This window comes from Lepidochelys kempii, chromosome 4 (genome assembly GCF_965140265.1).
Source record: "Lepidochelys kempii isolate rLepKem1 chromosome 4, rLepKem1.hap2, whole genome shotgun sequence".
In the NCBI taxonomy this organism is placed as follows: domain Eukaryota; kingdom Metazoa; phylum Chordata; order Testudines; family Cheloniidae; genus Lepidochelys; species Lepidochelys kempii.
In genome coordinates, this window is record NC_133259.1 from 13,478,116 (window position 1) to 13,493,514 (window position 15,399).

Genomic DNA, 15,399 nt, shown 5'->3' on the forward strand with positions numbered 1-15,399 from the left:
ATTTTTTCAAGTATATTCTGATCCAGCTTTGGGACACTCGGGTCACAGACTTATTCTCCTGAGCCCAATAAGAGTGTCTCTAATTGTACTTCCCTTCCCCATTTATACTTTAACTATAGTTCCTAAGTCTAAATACTTTAGGGTTGCGGTTATAGCTGTAAACACCTTTAAAACCAAAAGCTTAACAGCCATGTCATTTTGACATGGAACATCCTAGTGCCAAAAAGTGAACACTTGGAAGGGTTTTTTTTTGTTTTTTAAACTATGGTACCTATAATTACAGGTTAATTTAATTCACGTAGTATCAATTCAACATCATAAGATAGCACAACTGATACATCTAGCAAAAGATAAATGGCATTATATTTTCTACTATTATGTATTTACACTTGTGAGGCAAATTCTACTCTCAAATACTTATGGGGCTTCCGAATGGCAGAATGTATCCAAGGGCAGAATTTTTCCCTTTATTGGCTTTAAAAAACCCCAAACGGTCTCGGGACTGGGGACTTGCAATGAAACCAAACAAGTTTGACAGAGCTGAAGTAGAATAAGAATGGATTGTCTGTATAGCAGAATGGGACAACCTATTCTGAGGGCAGTCTTGGGTAGAAAGTACCCATAGTTCCTCTCTGCCATTCTCAGATAGGGCAGGGTTCCCCTGGGATTTCTTCCCAGGTTGCCTGAGATAAAAACACACATTCATTTTACTGAAATCATATACTCTATAAAGAGAGTGATACTGTAGAAGCTGAGTAACACACACAAAACTTTGTTGTCTCCAGACCTCAGCAAACGTTTAATAGCCAATGATCCAGCAAGGTCTTGCATTATACATATGGCATAGGGCATTTCCTGGTATTCTATGAAATACGGTCATAAATAACTAACACTGAGCTGTCATTGACAAAAGAAAAATGGTTGAAGTGCAATTAATGATGTGGCAGTTTTTGCTTTTTATTTGGTCACCTAGGGCTTGTCTGCACGTGGAGTTATTCAGGAATGGCTGGTGTGCTTTAAATTCCCATCCTACCTTAATCTGAATTAACTCTCAAGTGTGGGTAAGACCTTACTTGCTAATTGACTAACTTCAACTATTCATAAGAGGACTAGAGCGAGCTAGTGAGCTTCTACTTTATTTCATGTACACTAGTATATTTTTCTACAATGGGCAGCGGCACCGTGCTCTCGTCCTTGTACCAGCAGAAGCCAGAGTGTCTGTCTCTGGTTTCTGCTGCTGGATCAGTGCTCTGAAAGTCATGCCCAATGAAGACATTTAAAATAATGAAGGGCCAGTTCCTCACCTGATGTAAATCAATGTAGCTCCTATGGAGCCATGCTGGCTTACTCTAGCTGAGAATCTGTCTCTAAAAGCTTACGCAAAGACCATAGAGAAAATACAGCATTTTCATGTGTACTGGAAACTCATTTAATTAAAATAATTCAAAAAGCAGATCAGCACAGAACTAATAATATCTGGCAGTAACCTTCCTAGAATGCTGAGATTTCTCCCTTGTGCGTTTTCAGTAAATAGGATAGACTGGAACAAGGGTCCTGCCTGGCATGGCTGTTCCCACATTGTGTTCCCCTAGTATGGTCTTTTTTCTAAGTAACTTGGAACTTTTGATGACCTTTTCCTACTCGGAAATCTTTGAAATGGCGCTGCTAACTTAATATTTATATAAAATCTGCAATAGGCTTCTTCATCTCTTCTGTATCAGACTGAAGCTATACGCAGTGAGGTTTGGTTTTGTAACTTTTAATAGTAGATGTTCGCTACTAGTTATTCCTGTGAATTTTTCGGGCACCTGCATGGAATTGGTGTATTATATACATCATGTTTCTAGTTGCCATTACAAATCACATGGTTTCTATTCCGCCACAGAAATCCAGTCATGAGGAACATGCACTTTTGCTTTGTAAATATGTTTAAAATAGTCTCGGCTCTCCGTATCATTCCACACCAGCTGTTGGGAGTTGCTCAAATTGTTTTATGATGATCAAATTGGTAACAGAAGCTGGAAAGGAAAATGCGGATGCATCTGCATTGTAGCATATCTTGGTTCCTAAAACCTTTAAATTTCCTCTTGCACTCTAATGAAATGCTACAGTTTTAATAGGTAAGGTTTTTTATTCTTATCGTTGAGCTGTGGTGGCATGACTGTGATGTTTTATACAATTACCAGTGGAAGTCAGGCTAATTCCTGAAATGCTCTCTGCTGGATTTCCCTTGTAGCTTCCCCAGAATGCAATTTATTGGACTGCTTCTTTTTAAAGGTGGAATTACACATCTGTAACTTGGACCGCTGAGAACTTATCAGAATTCTGCACAAGCCAGAATGATGAAACAGGGCCAAATTCTCTGCTGGCCTAACTCCACTGGAGAGAATTTGGTCCCATCCCATGAGACTAAACCACTGTCCTTATTACTTCCTTTTTACTGTGGTTTTTCTGATGGATTCATGAGTGGAATTGAACATCTACAGTTCACAGACATTTTTCTAACTTTTGTTGATGTTGATAGCCCTGATTGAGGAAAGAATTTTGAGTGGGGACAGCACTTAAGCATGGGCATAAGTCCCCTTGGAGTTCGAGGTATATTAACTTTTTCATTACCACAGCACCTAGGGGCCCTATTTGTAGACCAGGCCCCACTGTGCTAGGTGCTGTACAGCCATGTGCTTAAGTGCTTGCCTAAATCCCATCCTGATCCCATAATCTTAGTTGTGGCCTTGGCATTTCTTCATACCTAAATGTTCCAGAGGCATTTGCTGGCAACGAGTGTGGTCATGGCACATGTCTAACCAGAGTGGGTCCTTTTTAATAAGATCAGTGAAATGCTTCTTGGCTCTTGCCTGTTCCATTGAATAGGTCGTCAGCTGCGTACCTAGATGTGTGCATTGTATTACCTGCCATTTCTCAGACAGGCACAGGAGTTGGAACTCTTTTGTTTGGCTTCTTTAATGTAAAGTCACTTTGTAAAACAGTACAAGAAACTTCTCTTCCTTTAATGAAAGGAATTTTCAAACAGGTGCAAATATACTAGGCCGTATTCAGTCATGGTAGAAGTCCTTAAACTACACCATGCAGGGTGTTCAATGGGGGCCTGGGACGACACCCACTGAAGAGAGACTCTAGCTGATTTCAGTGGGATCGGGATCAGACCGGTCGGCTACATTTTCAAAAGTGGTGATTGACCTTAAAGTGCCCAACTTGAGATGCCTTAAAGGGGCCTGGTTTTCAGAAAATGTGAAGCATCCGCTCTCAGAATCCCTTTTAAGATGTCTTAGGTTGGGCATGCAAAATCACTAGCCACTTCTGAAAATATTGGCCTAAGTCACTATCAAACAGTAACCTAGTTTGGACTAACTATGTGGTTGGTTTGTTTTTCTCCACTCAGTTTTTCTTTGCTTTTGCTTGTCATATAGAATAGAATTGACTCCAATTTTAAGGTTTGTTTCACTCCTTTTTAATTTCATAATCCATTTGCATGGGCGTCCACCGAAGCAGAATGCTGGTGTCAGCTCTCCCATCTTTCTTTCTTTTCTTTTGGGTTTCTATTATTTCTAATGTTTTTTGTTTTTGTTTTTTTAACTTGCAGTGCAAGCTTCACATAAAGCCTGGCAAGCCAAGGATGTTCCTGCATTCACCTGCTTTTGCAGTAACGTGTGTCTGCCATCTGTTTGGTTTTTGTTTTTGTTTTAAACACAAATAACTATTAACTCATTTAATAATGGAGTGGGTGGGAGAAAGGTGGGTGAAGCAGTGAGCATCTGGAAATTGAGTGTGTGCGGGGGGAGAGGTGTGTTCTTGTTTGAAAAGTTGATGCCATTTCTCTCTTTGGTAAGGACAGCAGCAATAGATCAGACCTGCCACTTGGCTTTGAATTGAGAGCAAGACTTGTGCGTCATTGGCTTGATCCAAGGGCACTTAAAGACATTGGAAGGGTTTCAGGATCAGGCCTTAAATGCTGCTGTTACTCGTTTGCACACACTGCTCTCAACAGGCCAAACTGTGATTCCCTTTACTCACACTGAATAGCACGAGTACTCCCATGGAAATCTGGGGGCTAAGTTATGAGTGAGTTACTATTCAGTGCGAATAAAATCAATGCAGACTTAGCCAGAGTCTCCCCAGTGTATTGCTAAACCCAGAAGTCCACTTAAATGAGTGTTTCTTTGATAGCTTGACTTGTAAGACTAGAAATCCCATTGTTAGGTTTTTGTGTGTGTAGGTAACAAAAGAGCAACTGACCTTGCATGCTTTTATTCTTGCATGACTTTTTTACCTTATGGATAATGACTTTTGGCCTGGCTTTTTGTAATTCACCCAACAGGTTAAATATTTTTGTAATAACTCTTCTCTATTAAGTGTTGTGGCTAATCACTAAAAGCTGTACAGTATGCATCAAAAGGAGCTGCAAATTCCCAAGACAGGAGGTTCCCCCTCCCCTATTGCTTTGAAATCAAGAGTCCCCCATCAAAAACTAACCAGGTGACTGAATCCCATCCCAAAACTTGAATACACTTTTTCCACAGATTGCCTGAGTAAAAGTGTCACCCCTCCACACTTCGTTGATTCCTGCAGGGCCCCATCCAGCAAATGCATAAGCACAAAAGTAACTTTACTCATGCAATATAGTTCAATTGACTTTAGTAGGACTCCTTATAGGAGTAAATTTTTGCACATGCTTATGTGGTTGCAGGATCAGTCTTGGAACATAGTGTCTTCTGTTGGTAAGTGCCAGTGAACCATTAAAGGAGTTAATTAAAACTCCATTAACTTCAGTTTCTCTGGGCTCCTAAAGTGGAGAATAAGGCTGTTCGCTCTCTTTACCGGGCTAAGATATAGCTATCTTGCTTGACAAAGGCAACCTCAATGCACTGATCAGCTCTGCGCAGCCGGCTGAGGCTTGGGATGCAAACAATAGTTTGCATTAAAAAACGGTGACTGAACGTCTAGCATAAGCCAGGCCTTTTTTTAGGGCGTCCTTGGTGTGAAAATTGACCTAACTGTTTAATTTGTATTTTCTATGCCATTCCTTTTTGGACAGAGTCTTTTCCTTTCTGATACATTCCAAGAAGTGGCGACCCATGTTTACTCTCTGACTTCTGGATTTCTTTCTCTGCTGCTGCTGATCTGCCAGCTTTCCCTCTGCTCCTAGCTAGGTAGTCTCCTGTTTTTCTTTAAAGCACTCTTGAAATTAACCCTCTTCACCTGATCCCACTCATTCCAACTTTGCTTGTTTCTACCCAAGCACAGGGGTCATGTAACTACAGTCACAAAGGCAGGTTTGTGGGGGGTTGTTTTGTTCTCTTCCCCCCCCCCCCCCCCCGGCGTAAACATGGCCCTTAGGGAGGGGAAAGGGTGGCTGGACAAACTGCATAAATTTAAGCAGAGGAAAAGCAGGGAAGAAACTTTTGAAATTCAAGCTAAGTTGTCATGTGAACACAATCACTGGAAGGACTGACAGTTGCAGTAGCCAGGTTAAATAGCAGTAAAAATCAGAGATCCTTGCAGTTTTGCTTCAGCTTAACCTTATAAACTCACTTGGTATTGAACACATGAAACCAGTTTCCTAACCATGGGCTGCATTTGATCATGCAATATGCTCAAGTTTAAAGCTTGTGTAGTGTGTTTCCATCAGCTGTGTCTGTGCGTGTCCTATTTTTAATTAACACAGGTGGGGTTTTTTGTGCCAAGTAAGAGAACTTAATTTTAACATTAGTTTTTCCTGTTCAGTTTAAAAACCCTTTCAAGGGAAGCTTGGCAGAGAAAATTAGCTGAGACTAGGTATTTTTATTTTGGACACAAAGCTGTTGCCAAATGTATTAAATGCTGGGGGGAGGGATTGGTTTGTTTCTCTTTTTAGCAAAAAACAAAATAAAAACCATCGTTTTGGAGAAGCTGGGAATAAAATTTTAAATTTAATTTTTTTTTTTTTTTTTTTTTGCCCAATAGCACACTAACTTTTAAAAATCCCTGGGCCATGTTTAGCTTGTTACTGCTGCACTTCTTTCCTTTCTGTATCTATGCCTTTTTTCACAGTAGTCCCTGGCTCTGCATGGAGTAAGTGATACCCTCAAATCTAGTTGGATGTGCTTTCTTTCACCTTTGCATGTAAGTACAGCAGCAAGAGACCTCTCTGCCCACTTTTGAAATGTAGAAAACTCAACTTTCATTCAAGTGGCAATGCTGAGGGGTTTTTAAAAACTTTATTAAACAATAACCATCTTCAGCTGGGATTTTCAAAGGAGCCAAAGGGAGTTAAGCACCAGCTCCTACTGGCTATTAGGGACCCCTAACTCATTTGAAAATTCCAGCTTAAGGTAGCGTTAGCTTTTGATGACAGCTACGTAACCCTAAATCTTGCTTGTGAGGATCTGCAAATGGTACGATGTTTAAACAGCAATGACTAGTCACTGATAATGCTGCATTTCCCAGAGGTGCTGGGATGTCCATTTTTAGGATGTTATAAATGAGCAGGAACAAACAATGGAGAGTGCAGATCTGCACATTAAAGCACTCCCTGGATGTGGAGTAAAACCCATAGGCGAAGTCTGAATGACATACTGGCCACCTGGGAAGGGTGATACTTGTTCCAAAATGCACTGTTGTGAGTATTGGGGGTTGACTTTCAAAAGCACAGATTAGGCACGTGATTCCCACTGACTTAACATCTCCTTGGTTATAAAGGGGTTTGTTCAAGAGTGCTCAATATTGGCGTCACTGCTCCTCTTTAAATCCATGGGGAAACTCCCCTTCATGCTTTAAGGAGCAGAGTTAGGCCAACACTGAGGGCTCTGGAAAATCCCACTCTGTTATATAAGAACCTTGACTGTGCTTATCCTCAGTAGTAACTATGGCGACCTGAGTATATCCAATCATGCCCAGAGTTGTAAAACAAAACCAAAGGTTACCATTGGACCAAAATCCATGTCATCTTTCAGTATGGGGTGACATGTCATCTTTGTGGCTGATGGGAAAGGGGGAATTACAAGGTATTCCACTCAGTGGTGTCTCCAAGCTGGAATTTGAACCAGCTACTGAAAACTGGCCAAGGTACTGATCTGCAGAATGCATCCTCTCAGCTGCCAAGCCAGACTCTGTGTTCCTAGCTACTGGGAGATTTCCTAAATACAAGATTACTTATCCTTTTGCTGCCTTGTATATTATAACCCTGTCAAGAAGACTTTTGTATTTGTGTCTTTAAAAAAAAAAAAGCCTTATTTTATTTAACACAATCAATGGGTTTTTTTCAAGTAGTTCTCATTCTACTTTTAAACTGTTGTGACGGAATACAGCAATGTCTTGTGTGTGTTATCAAATCTGTCCATTTGAATCATGTTCTGATTTGCCATTCTCAAGGTGTCAGAAACAGCTTATTCCTGTCACACATCCTTTCTCCAAGGAGCCCAACTGCATTTACAGTATCTATCATCTATGAGGCCCTAAGGGCCAGGGTGTGACAGTATGGGATTATACAAATATGAAGGCTGTTTTTTTTAAACTAACTGAAAATAAAGCTGTGAACAGCAGTAGGAATATTTTGTGTACTTATTTTTAAATATATGCTGATGGCCTTAAACTAGAGGTGTAGAACATTGTTACCTTGCTCTTTGAAAATAACCCATGTTTTTGTCCAAATGACTGTATACCTTCAGCCAGTGTTAATGCAGAATTATGTATGTATGCCTCTTAGATGTCTTATTGATGTCAAAATGAATCATAGCCTTCCACTATAGTTCAGTTCCTTTTTTTGTATGTGCTCTGGGGTGCAAATGTGAAATAATGCCAACACAAAGCGGGAAAGGGGAAATATATTTTTACCCAAACACTCTAGTTTTTGTGTGGCCTTTGTAATTTTCTTTTGTTGTGGTTGTTGGATGTTGGGTGAAAAAGAAGTGGACGTGTGTGAATGCCAAGGGTGACGTTTTTATACTTGCTTGATGTTGACATAGACATTTCTTGTTCTTTGGTTGATTGCTTTTGGGCTGTGCTAAGGCGGTTCACAATGGGAGCGTTCTTTTTACCTTTTTTAAAAACCCCATTCCTTGCTCCTCTTCCCCTGTTCACTAAACAGGGGCTTGGTAGGCCAAGCCCCTTGCACCGCTCCTGCTGCATATTAAACCCTACACATATGCACGCTCTCTTCCCTTCACAGCTTACTTCCTTTTAAAATGTTTCATTTTCTCTTTTCCTTTGCGGTTGAATTCTGAACTTTTTCTTCTTCTTCCTTCTGTAGCTTCTTCTTTATGTAATGGTCACCTTGCCAAGCCCCCACTCCCTTTCTCCTAATGGGCATTAGAAGAGCCAGCGGGACATGTACACACCTGTTGGGAGAAGAGTTACCTCATTCTTCCATCATCTCCACCTTGCTCTTTAAAGCGTGGGTCAGGGAAGTGCGTAGCTCTAAGGGTCTGTTTGCTTCCCAGTATGTCTTCTACAGGATTTTCATTACCACAAAGAGACAGAATAAGTGGAACAGAGAACTTAGATGCTATCACAGATATTACATTGGGAACTTTTCTTTTGCCTTCACCTGCACGCTGCTCTTGATAAATAAGAAGCTTATGGATTATGGACAGAATGAGTGTGCAATAATAAAGGATTGCTGAGTAGTAGACTTAAGCTAGAACTGACTTTAATGCTGACAAACATCCTGATCTGGCTACTCTGAAAGCTGTGCGCTCCTGTGCATTTTAAACCAGTTCCTTGGACAGGGATCACTATTTTTAAGTATGAAGTGGCATGAGCAGAGAGAGCTGCTATTTGATACTGTCAGGTTGATGGAATTTGTTCAGTTGTTTTCAGCTGATCTTCTGCCTCTTCGTGTGCAAAATGAGATCTTTTCCTATGAAGTCCAGCCATGCAGATTGCTGCTTGAGGAGAAGACTATTTAAGTATGTGAAGCCCATCCAGTAACTGTTTTTACATGCTTTATGTAGTCTTGCTGTGGGACATGTGCATAAACTTTTTCACTTGTCTACTTCAGAAGCAGATTCAACAGCGAAGAGCTTGAAAAGTGCCAAAAAGTAAACTTGTAACTTAGTTTACACATGTAAGTCAAGTGCCCTCTAGTGTCAGTGGCTCTGTTCATTATGATTGTTGTTTTAGGTGTATTGTGGGGAGGTTTTTTTAATCACTTGCTGCCAAACTGTGGCTGTTCATTGCTCCTGACCACAAATCAATGCCGTATTTCAGTGTGGAGTGAAAAAGGGAATGCAGAGTATTTTACATTGCCTCCTTTCTTGTTTAAAGAATAAAAGCCACTGTCGTTCCTAAACTTGCTTACGTGCTTTTTCGGAAGTACAGGTTTTTTTGGCAGTAGTAGAGGATTTGGACTCCTGCTGCAAGAGAGAGGGCTGGATTTAGAGTGACAAAACAACCCTTTCTTCAATCTGATTAAGTAGATTTGTGCTTATACATCAAGGAAATATTTAAATCAGCTGTACAAAATTGTCATGAATGTTTACCAGTCCTGGTATTAAGTTTAGCTGGCTGAAATTGTACTCTCCTCCTACTGAAGGAGTGGTAGAAGATGGGGAGAGAACCTGAGGGTGGAGTTAAAGCCCTGTACCTGGAACAGACTTGCTCAGAAGCAACCACCTATAGAAAACATTTGAAATATATTAAGTTTAGAACACCAGGCCTCAATCCAGGAAGTGTTTAAACACAGGGTTAGTCCATTGCTGGATTAAGGCCTGACTCCATTAATATTTAATTTCTTCCACAGATTTTTGTTACCACTTTAGTAAAACGTGACTGTTACTGATTAGCAGAGATGAACCCAATTTTCTAGCACTGTGTGGTCAGGCTGTGATCTATATGAAGCATAGGATGAGAGATTCTCATTGTGCTGCTGATGCCACACCTTGCCCTCACTTCAATGGGAACAGGATCATGGCCTCTGTGACTTCAGTAGAAGTAGGTGACCCCAGCTGAAAGTCACCTCTGGGCAGGTGGTCAGCTAGAGGCTTAGGCCTTACTTAACTCCCTCTCAAGCCCTCATTTGAGAATAAAATTTATGCATGTGCTTAAGCATCAAGGCCCTGCCACCACTGGATGATGTCTCACCCAGGGAGTTTATAAGGGCCATGCCTTCCAAACAAGTTAAGCTACTTAGCCCCCAATCCATTTGTGCCTCATTCCTTAATGCACTGCTGCATGCTCTGAATCCCTCTGATGGGTTAATCAGGTGTGAGTATTTTTAAAATCAAATAGTAGTTAGGAACCCAACTTTGGCTTCTGAAAATGTATGGTCAGAACTGCTTCCCTGCCTGCATAGTCCTGAAGCCTACAGTCTGCCTAAGGCACAGTGAGTTCACTGCTGTCCTGTGCACAAGGAGTTGAGATTCAATTAAGTTTGTATACATGGTTATACAGCCAGGCTCCTGCACCCTGCTCAGGCAGCTAGATGAGCTTAGACCAAGGGTTGGCAATCTTTCAGAAGTGGTGGGTCTAGTCTTCATTTAGGCACATGCCAGTAAAAAAATATATATTTTAGAGACCTTCTAAAAATGTTAACTAAATGAGTATTGTAAATAACTCTTCATTTAAAATTAAATTAAAATGCAGAACCCCCAACCAGTGGCCAGGACCCAGGCAGCATGGGTGCTGCTGAAAATAAGCTTGTGTGCACCATAGGTTGCCTGCCCTGGCTTAGACTATCACAGAAACATGAGTGCTTCATGAGGTGGGGCCTGTGGTGTTTTATTTTCACTTGATTGCCTTGCAAGTGTTATGTAATGCACACAAAAGGCTGAGCACCTGTGTTACAAACCTATTAGCAGCCCCTTAGGGAAGAAGATATGATACAGCTGAGGAGCTGCTGTTTGGTAAGGGGCACACACTTATTTGGGTTCTTTATATGAAGTGCAAGCCTTTGAATTACTTATGTTGGCCATATGCCTAGAGAGAGGGGCTCTTCTGTTTGAAACAGAAACCCAACCACTTTCTTGTTAAACACCTTTAAAGTTTCCCCACTTGTTTTTGTCAAGGAATTTTGAAAAGGGAAGGATAGTGTTGACTCACTTTCCCCCTCACACCCAGCTGTTAAGAAAAGTAATAGATACCACAGGGAGAGATGACAACATAAGTCATCCAAAGCAGTTACATATTCCTCACCAGGCAGGGTGCTCTTCCCCATAGATTATGGAAGCGATCTATTAATTTAAAGGTACTGAACACTTTGGTGTAAGAGAAAAAGCAAAACAGGATCAGTTCCAGAAATGAGGTAAATGCATTAGAGGGCCATGGGCCAGATCCCCAGCTGCTGCATATCACTACAACTCCATTGACCTACACTGAGGTGCTGCCACACAATAGCGTCTCTATCCAAAGAGCTAAATAATAGTGCCTACCTGTATCCAGCTTGGTTTTCCCTGAGTTAGTGCCCTTCACGGGTGTGTCCCTTCTACAGCTAGCCTGCCTTGCCTTGCCAGCTAAGTCTCCTGAAGTTTTCCTTGCACATCACCTACTGTTCAGATAAGAGCCTGTTCCCCAGAATAAAACAAGTCTGACTTGTTACTATGCCTGCAAGAAAAGAGAGGAGAGTCAGTCCATGTGAAGAACAGTGTCATACCAATGGTAATTAACACATCTTCACAGCTATGGAGGATTCCTCCTCCTCCAGTCACTGCTGCCAGCTGCGCTTCACAGAGTAAAAGGGAGACTTGGGGACAGACTGAACTGGCTCAACATGAGGTAGTTCTGTCAACTCTCCTTGAGCTGTGGAGATTTACAGCTGCTGAGATGCTCCAATCTTCACCCTTACATCTCATGAAGTAGTGTGGTCTGGGATTAGGAACCCCTCCCCTTACATGCTGTAGATCAATTTGTATTTTGGGGTACAGTACTTGAGCCCCATCTGCCTCCAGGCCAGCTCCTTGTAGCTCCCACAATTCCCATTCACAGAGTGTGGTGTAGGGGAGGGAATGTAGAATGCAGTGATGAGAGAAAGCACAACTCCTTCACAACATCACATGTAAGCTCTTAGGGACCGTCTTTTTGTTCTGCGTTTGTACAGCACCTAACACAATGGGGCCCTGCTCTGTGACCAGGCTTCCTAAGCACTGCTGTAACACAACCAAGGAGAGAGAACTTAACACTGGGAAACCAGTCTTACCCCAGTATCTAAGAGCGGATTCTGCTGGATTCTCTGCTTGCCGTGGTTTTATAAGCAGTGTAACTCCACTGACCTCAGTGGAACAACGCCTAAGGGAGAGACACATTGTGCTCTCTGGGGTTAGCTGCAGTGGTCCGCAACCAGTCAGTGCTGCAGGTTCTCAGCGCCTTTGGGAAAAACAATGGATTTAAATGTCTAAATTTAAAAGCCTCCCAGGGTGGGACTTGTACCCATTTTGAGTACCCCTTCCCACCCTTTAGTTTGCGCAGGACACATAGCCAGCCCATCTAGTGAAGCAGCCTGTACAGGGTCAGTGATAGGAGATGCTCACCTGTTCTCTTCCAGAGTAACCACCATCTCATGCTCTGCTGTATTGGAGTCCCTAGGCTTGATGAGCTCAGCAGCCAAAAAACCTGAGGCAAGGAAGAAGTGGAATGATGATTAATTTGTTGTCCATTATTACTAATGTTAATGTTAATCACAGTAGTGGCTAAGGACCAACCAAGAATAGGGCCAGGCACTGAACAATCATGGCATGACGGTTTGATGTTGTAATGGGAGCTGAATGTAGTAGCCTCATGGGAACATGGTGAACAGTGCAACAGGCTGCCATGAGGTTGTGACTCCATTCAGTGACTGGCTTGGCAAGGCTGGAGCTCCAAGCAACGTGCAGGTTCCTCTGGGCATTTGTATCCGTGTCCACAAGGCACCTCCTCCTGTGTGATATTCAGGCATAACATTTAAATAATAAAAATGTGTTCTTGGTCTCATGTGGTCTTTTAAATGCTCCATTTTCCCATGCACAGTGGTAAAGTGCGGCCAGGCCACCACCCAGAACGTAAAAGATGAAGTTGGGCCTCACACATTAGCAGCACCTGCCTTCCAGTGGGCTGCCCTGCCTCCCCTGGGTTTAGCAGGGGGTCACAGGCACGCAAGGACTTCATTGCTCACACGTTGTGGGGACGGAGCTGGAGGAAGACGGGACCAAAAAGCGATGCATCGTTGCCCGTTAAAAGAGTTATTACTTTCTTGGAGCTGCTGCAGCACATTAGTAGACGCAGATGGTACTGAGACATTTGGCACGGTCCCTCTGTTGGACGCGTGCTGGTCGGCGTGACAAACACGAGCTTGGATTTGGCTAACTTTTAGGGCATAAAAATGTACTTTTCAGCCGCACTAAGGCCTCAGTCAAAAAACCCTTGAGCCCAGTGAAAAGACTCCCATTGACTGCAGTAGATTTTGAGTCAGGCCCCAGATGAGGAAGAAAATACCCCCCCACCCCCAAAAAAGAATTAAATGGCCACAGGAAAAGCAAGTTGGGCCCGTGCCCATCCAGTGTGGTTCAGAGCTGACACGCCTGTCTGCTGGAGGAAGTAGATGGTGAATCATTCACTAAGCAACCATGTCCATAACACAATTTGATTGACATCAGTGTGTGTGACATCACCACAACACTGCACTGTGGGAGACAATAAACTTCATGAAGGGAGGGGAATTTGGTTTTTAAATGAAGGATTTATACTGTTAACACAATAAATAAAAGGCAAGTATCCAAGTAGAGAGAAGCAAAGATCATTTCCCTAGAGACCTTGGAGAAGTGGCAAAGGACTAGAGGATAATTGCTTTCCCCTTACATCCGTTTCCTCTGCTGCCTCTACAAGACTGAGAACCTGGGGCAGGCTGGATATGTGAAGACAGAAATTGGGAAACATCTGGAGGAAATTTTTTAAAATATTAGGATTCAAATCACCTAAAGGCAGAGCCTACTTTATGCACACAGCTCACCGTTGCCATATACACATATGGTTGTGCACATCAGCAGGGACTTGCCTACAGGAAGCACAAGGCACCAATGAATCAGGACCTATAATTCTACACACCATTGTCTGTTCCCTCTCCACCTGCATGTTCAGCGCCAGACTCAACTGTAGCCCTGTTCAGTCCTGCTGCACAATCCTAGCAAGACGGTTCCTTGGCATGAGAGCAGCTGTCCTTTTCATTCTTCAGACAGCTCCAAGGCACCTTTTGCAGCCTGAAGCATTTGGCTTTGTAAACTCGCAGGGCTGCCATATAATTATGGTTAAAGTGGCACCGCACCATTTTGCCCTCTGGACAACAAGCATTCACGTCAAGTCAAAATAATCTGCAGCTTTCACGCCCCCCAAAAATCCAAAACAGAGTACTAACAGCTACATCAGCCACAAGAGGGAGGCAGAGGCTGCAAAAGACACCTTCCATGACTCATTTCAGAGTAACAGCCCTGTTAGTCTGTATTCGCAAAAAGAAAAGGAGTACTTGTGGCAGCTGAGCGACTAACCAATTTATTTGAGCATAAGCTTTCGTGAGCTACAGCTCACTTCATCGGATGCATACTGTGGAAAGTGTAGAAGATCTTATTATATACACGCAAAGCATGAAACAATACCTCCTCCCACCCCACTCTCCTGCTGGTAATAGCTTATCTAAAGTGATCCACTTTAGATAAGCTATTACCAGCAGGAGAGTGGGGTGGGAGGAGGTATTGTTTCATGCTTTGCGTGTATATAATAAGATCTTCTACACTTTCCACAGTATGCATCCGATGAAGTGAGCTGTAGCTCACGAAAGCTTATGCTCAAATAAATTGGTTAGTCTCTAAGGTGCCACAAGTACTCCTTTTCTTCCATGACTCAGTGACTGCTTGTGTACTCTAGGGCAGTGGTTCCCAAACTTTAACAACCCACGAACCCCTTTCACTAAAATGTCAAGTCTTGTGAACCCCCTCCTAAAAATGAGTATTTCCAGGGATTTTCTCCCTTACCTCAGCATAAATTATAAAAGCAGTGATCTTGGAAATATAAAATCTGTTTTTATGACATGCTTATTACATATTAATTATTATTTATCATTACAGTATTTTTATTACATTACAAAAACGACACTCTTCCAAGATCTCACTTTTATAGTTGGTATCACTGTTGATTAAGCCCATTATAAGACAAGGCTCCTATCAGATGCGCTAGTAGAAGAAAGGGGTGCAAGGGCAAAGCCCCCATGCCCCCCCCAGGGAGGGGGCATTGCTGGAAAAGTGGAGGGGCCCCCGCAGGGGCCACTGGAAAAAAAGGGAAGGTACCCGTGGGGGGGGTCACCGATGCAGGGACAGGACTTGACCCTCATCCCCCCCCACACACACACACACTGGCGCTTCTGGCTCCTAAGGAGTATCTGATGTGGAACAGCATGAAGGTATTTAAGAAGCCAACTCAAAGAGCTCCTCCTACATGAGCATTCAG

The 15,399-nt window shown here is 42.6% G+C and overlaps 1 protein-coding gene and 1 long non-coding RNA gene across 5 annotated transcripts in view; one reads left to right on the forward strand and one right to left on the reverse strand.

The window, feature by feature from the left end:
- SEPTIN11 (septin 11) overlaps positions 1–9,286 on the forward strand; it is a 74,256-nt gene extending 64,970 nt beyond the window's left edge. Inside the window, exons 10-11 of one of the 4 annotated variants that reach the window (XM_073340439.1) lie at positions 6,049–6,120; positions 8,246–9,286. In XM_073340439.1, the coding sequence (XP_073196540.1) occupies positions 6,049–6,073 (25 nt within the window). In that variant the 3' untranslated portion in view covers positions 6,074–6,120; positions 8,246–9,286. Of the gene's footprint in view, positions 1–3,601; positions 7,843–8,245 lie in introns of those variants that run through there. The other 3 variants (XM_073340441.1, XM_073340440.1, XM_073340438.1) reach the window with 3 other exon arrangements.
- Positions 5,321–13,792, reverse strand: LOC140910153 (uncharacterized). The gene is made up of 3 exons (XR_012158430.1): positions 12,459–13,792; positions 12,128–12,294; positions 5,321–11,535 (listed from the first exon to the last, which is right to left on the reverse strand). It is a non-coding gene; the product is annotated as an uncharacterized lncRNA (long non-coding RNA).
- Between the last annotated feature and the right edge of the window lie 1,607 nt (positions 13,793–15,399).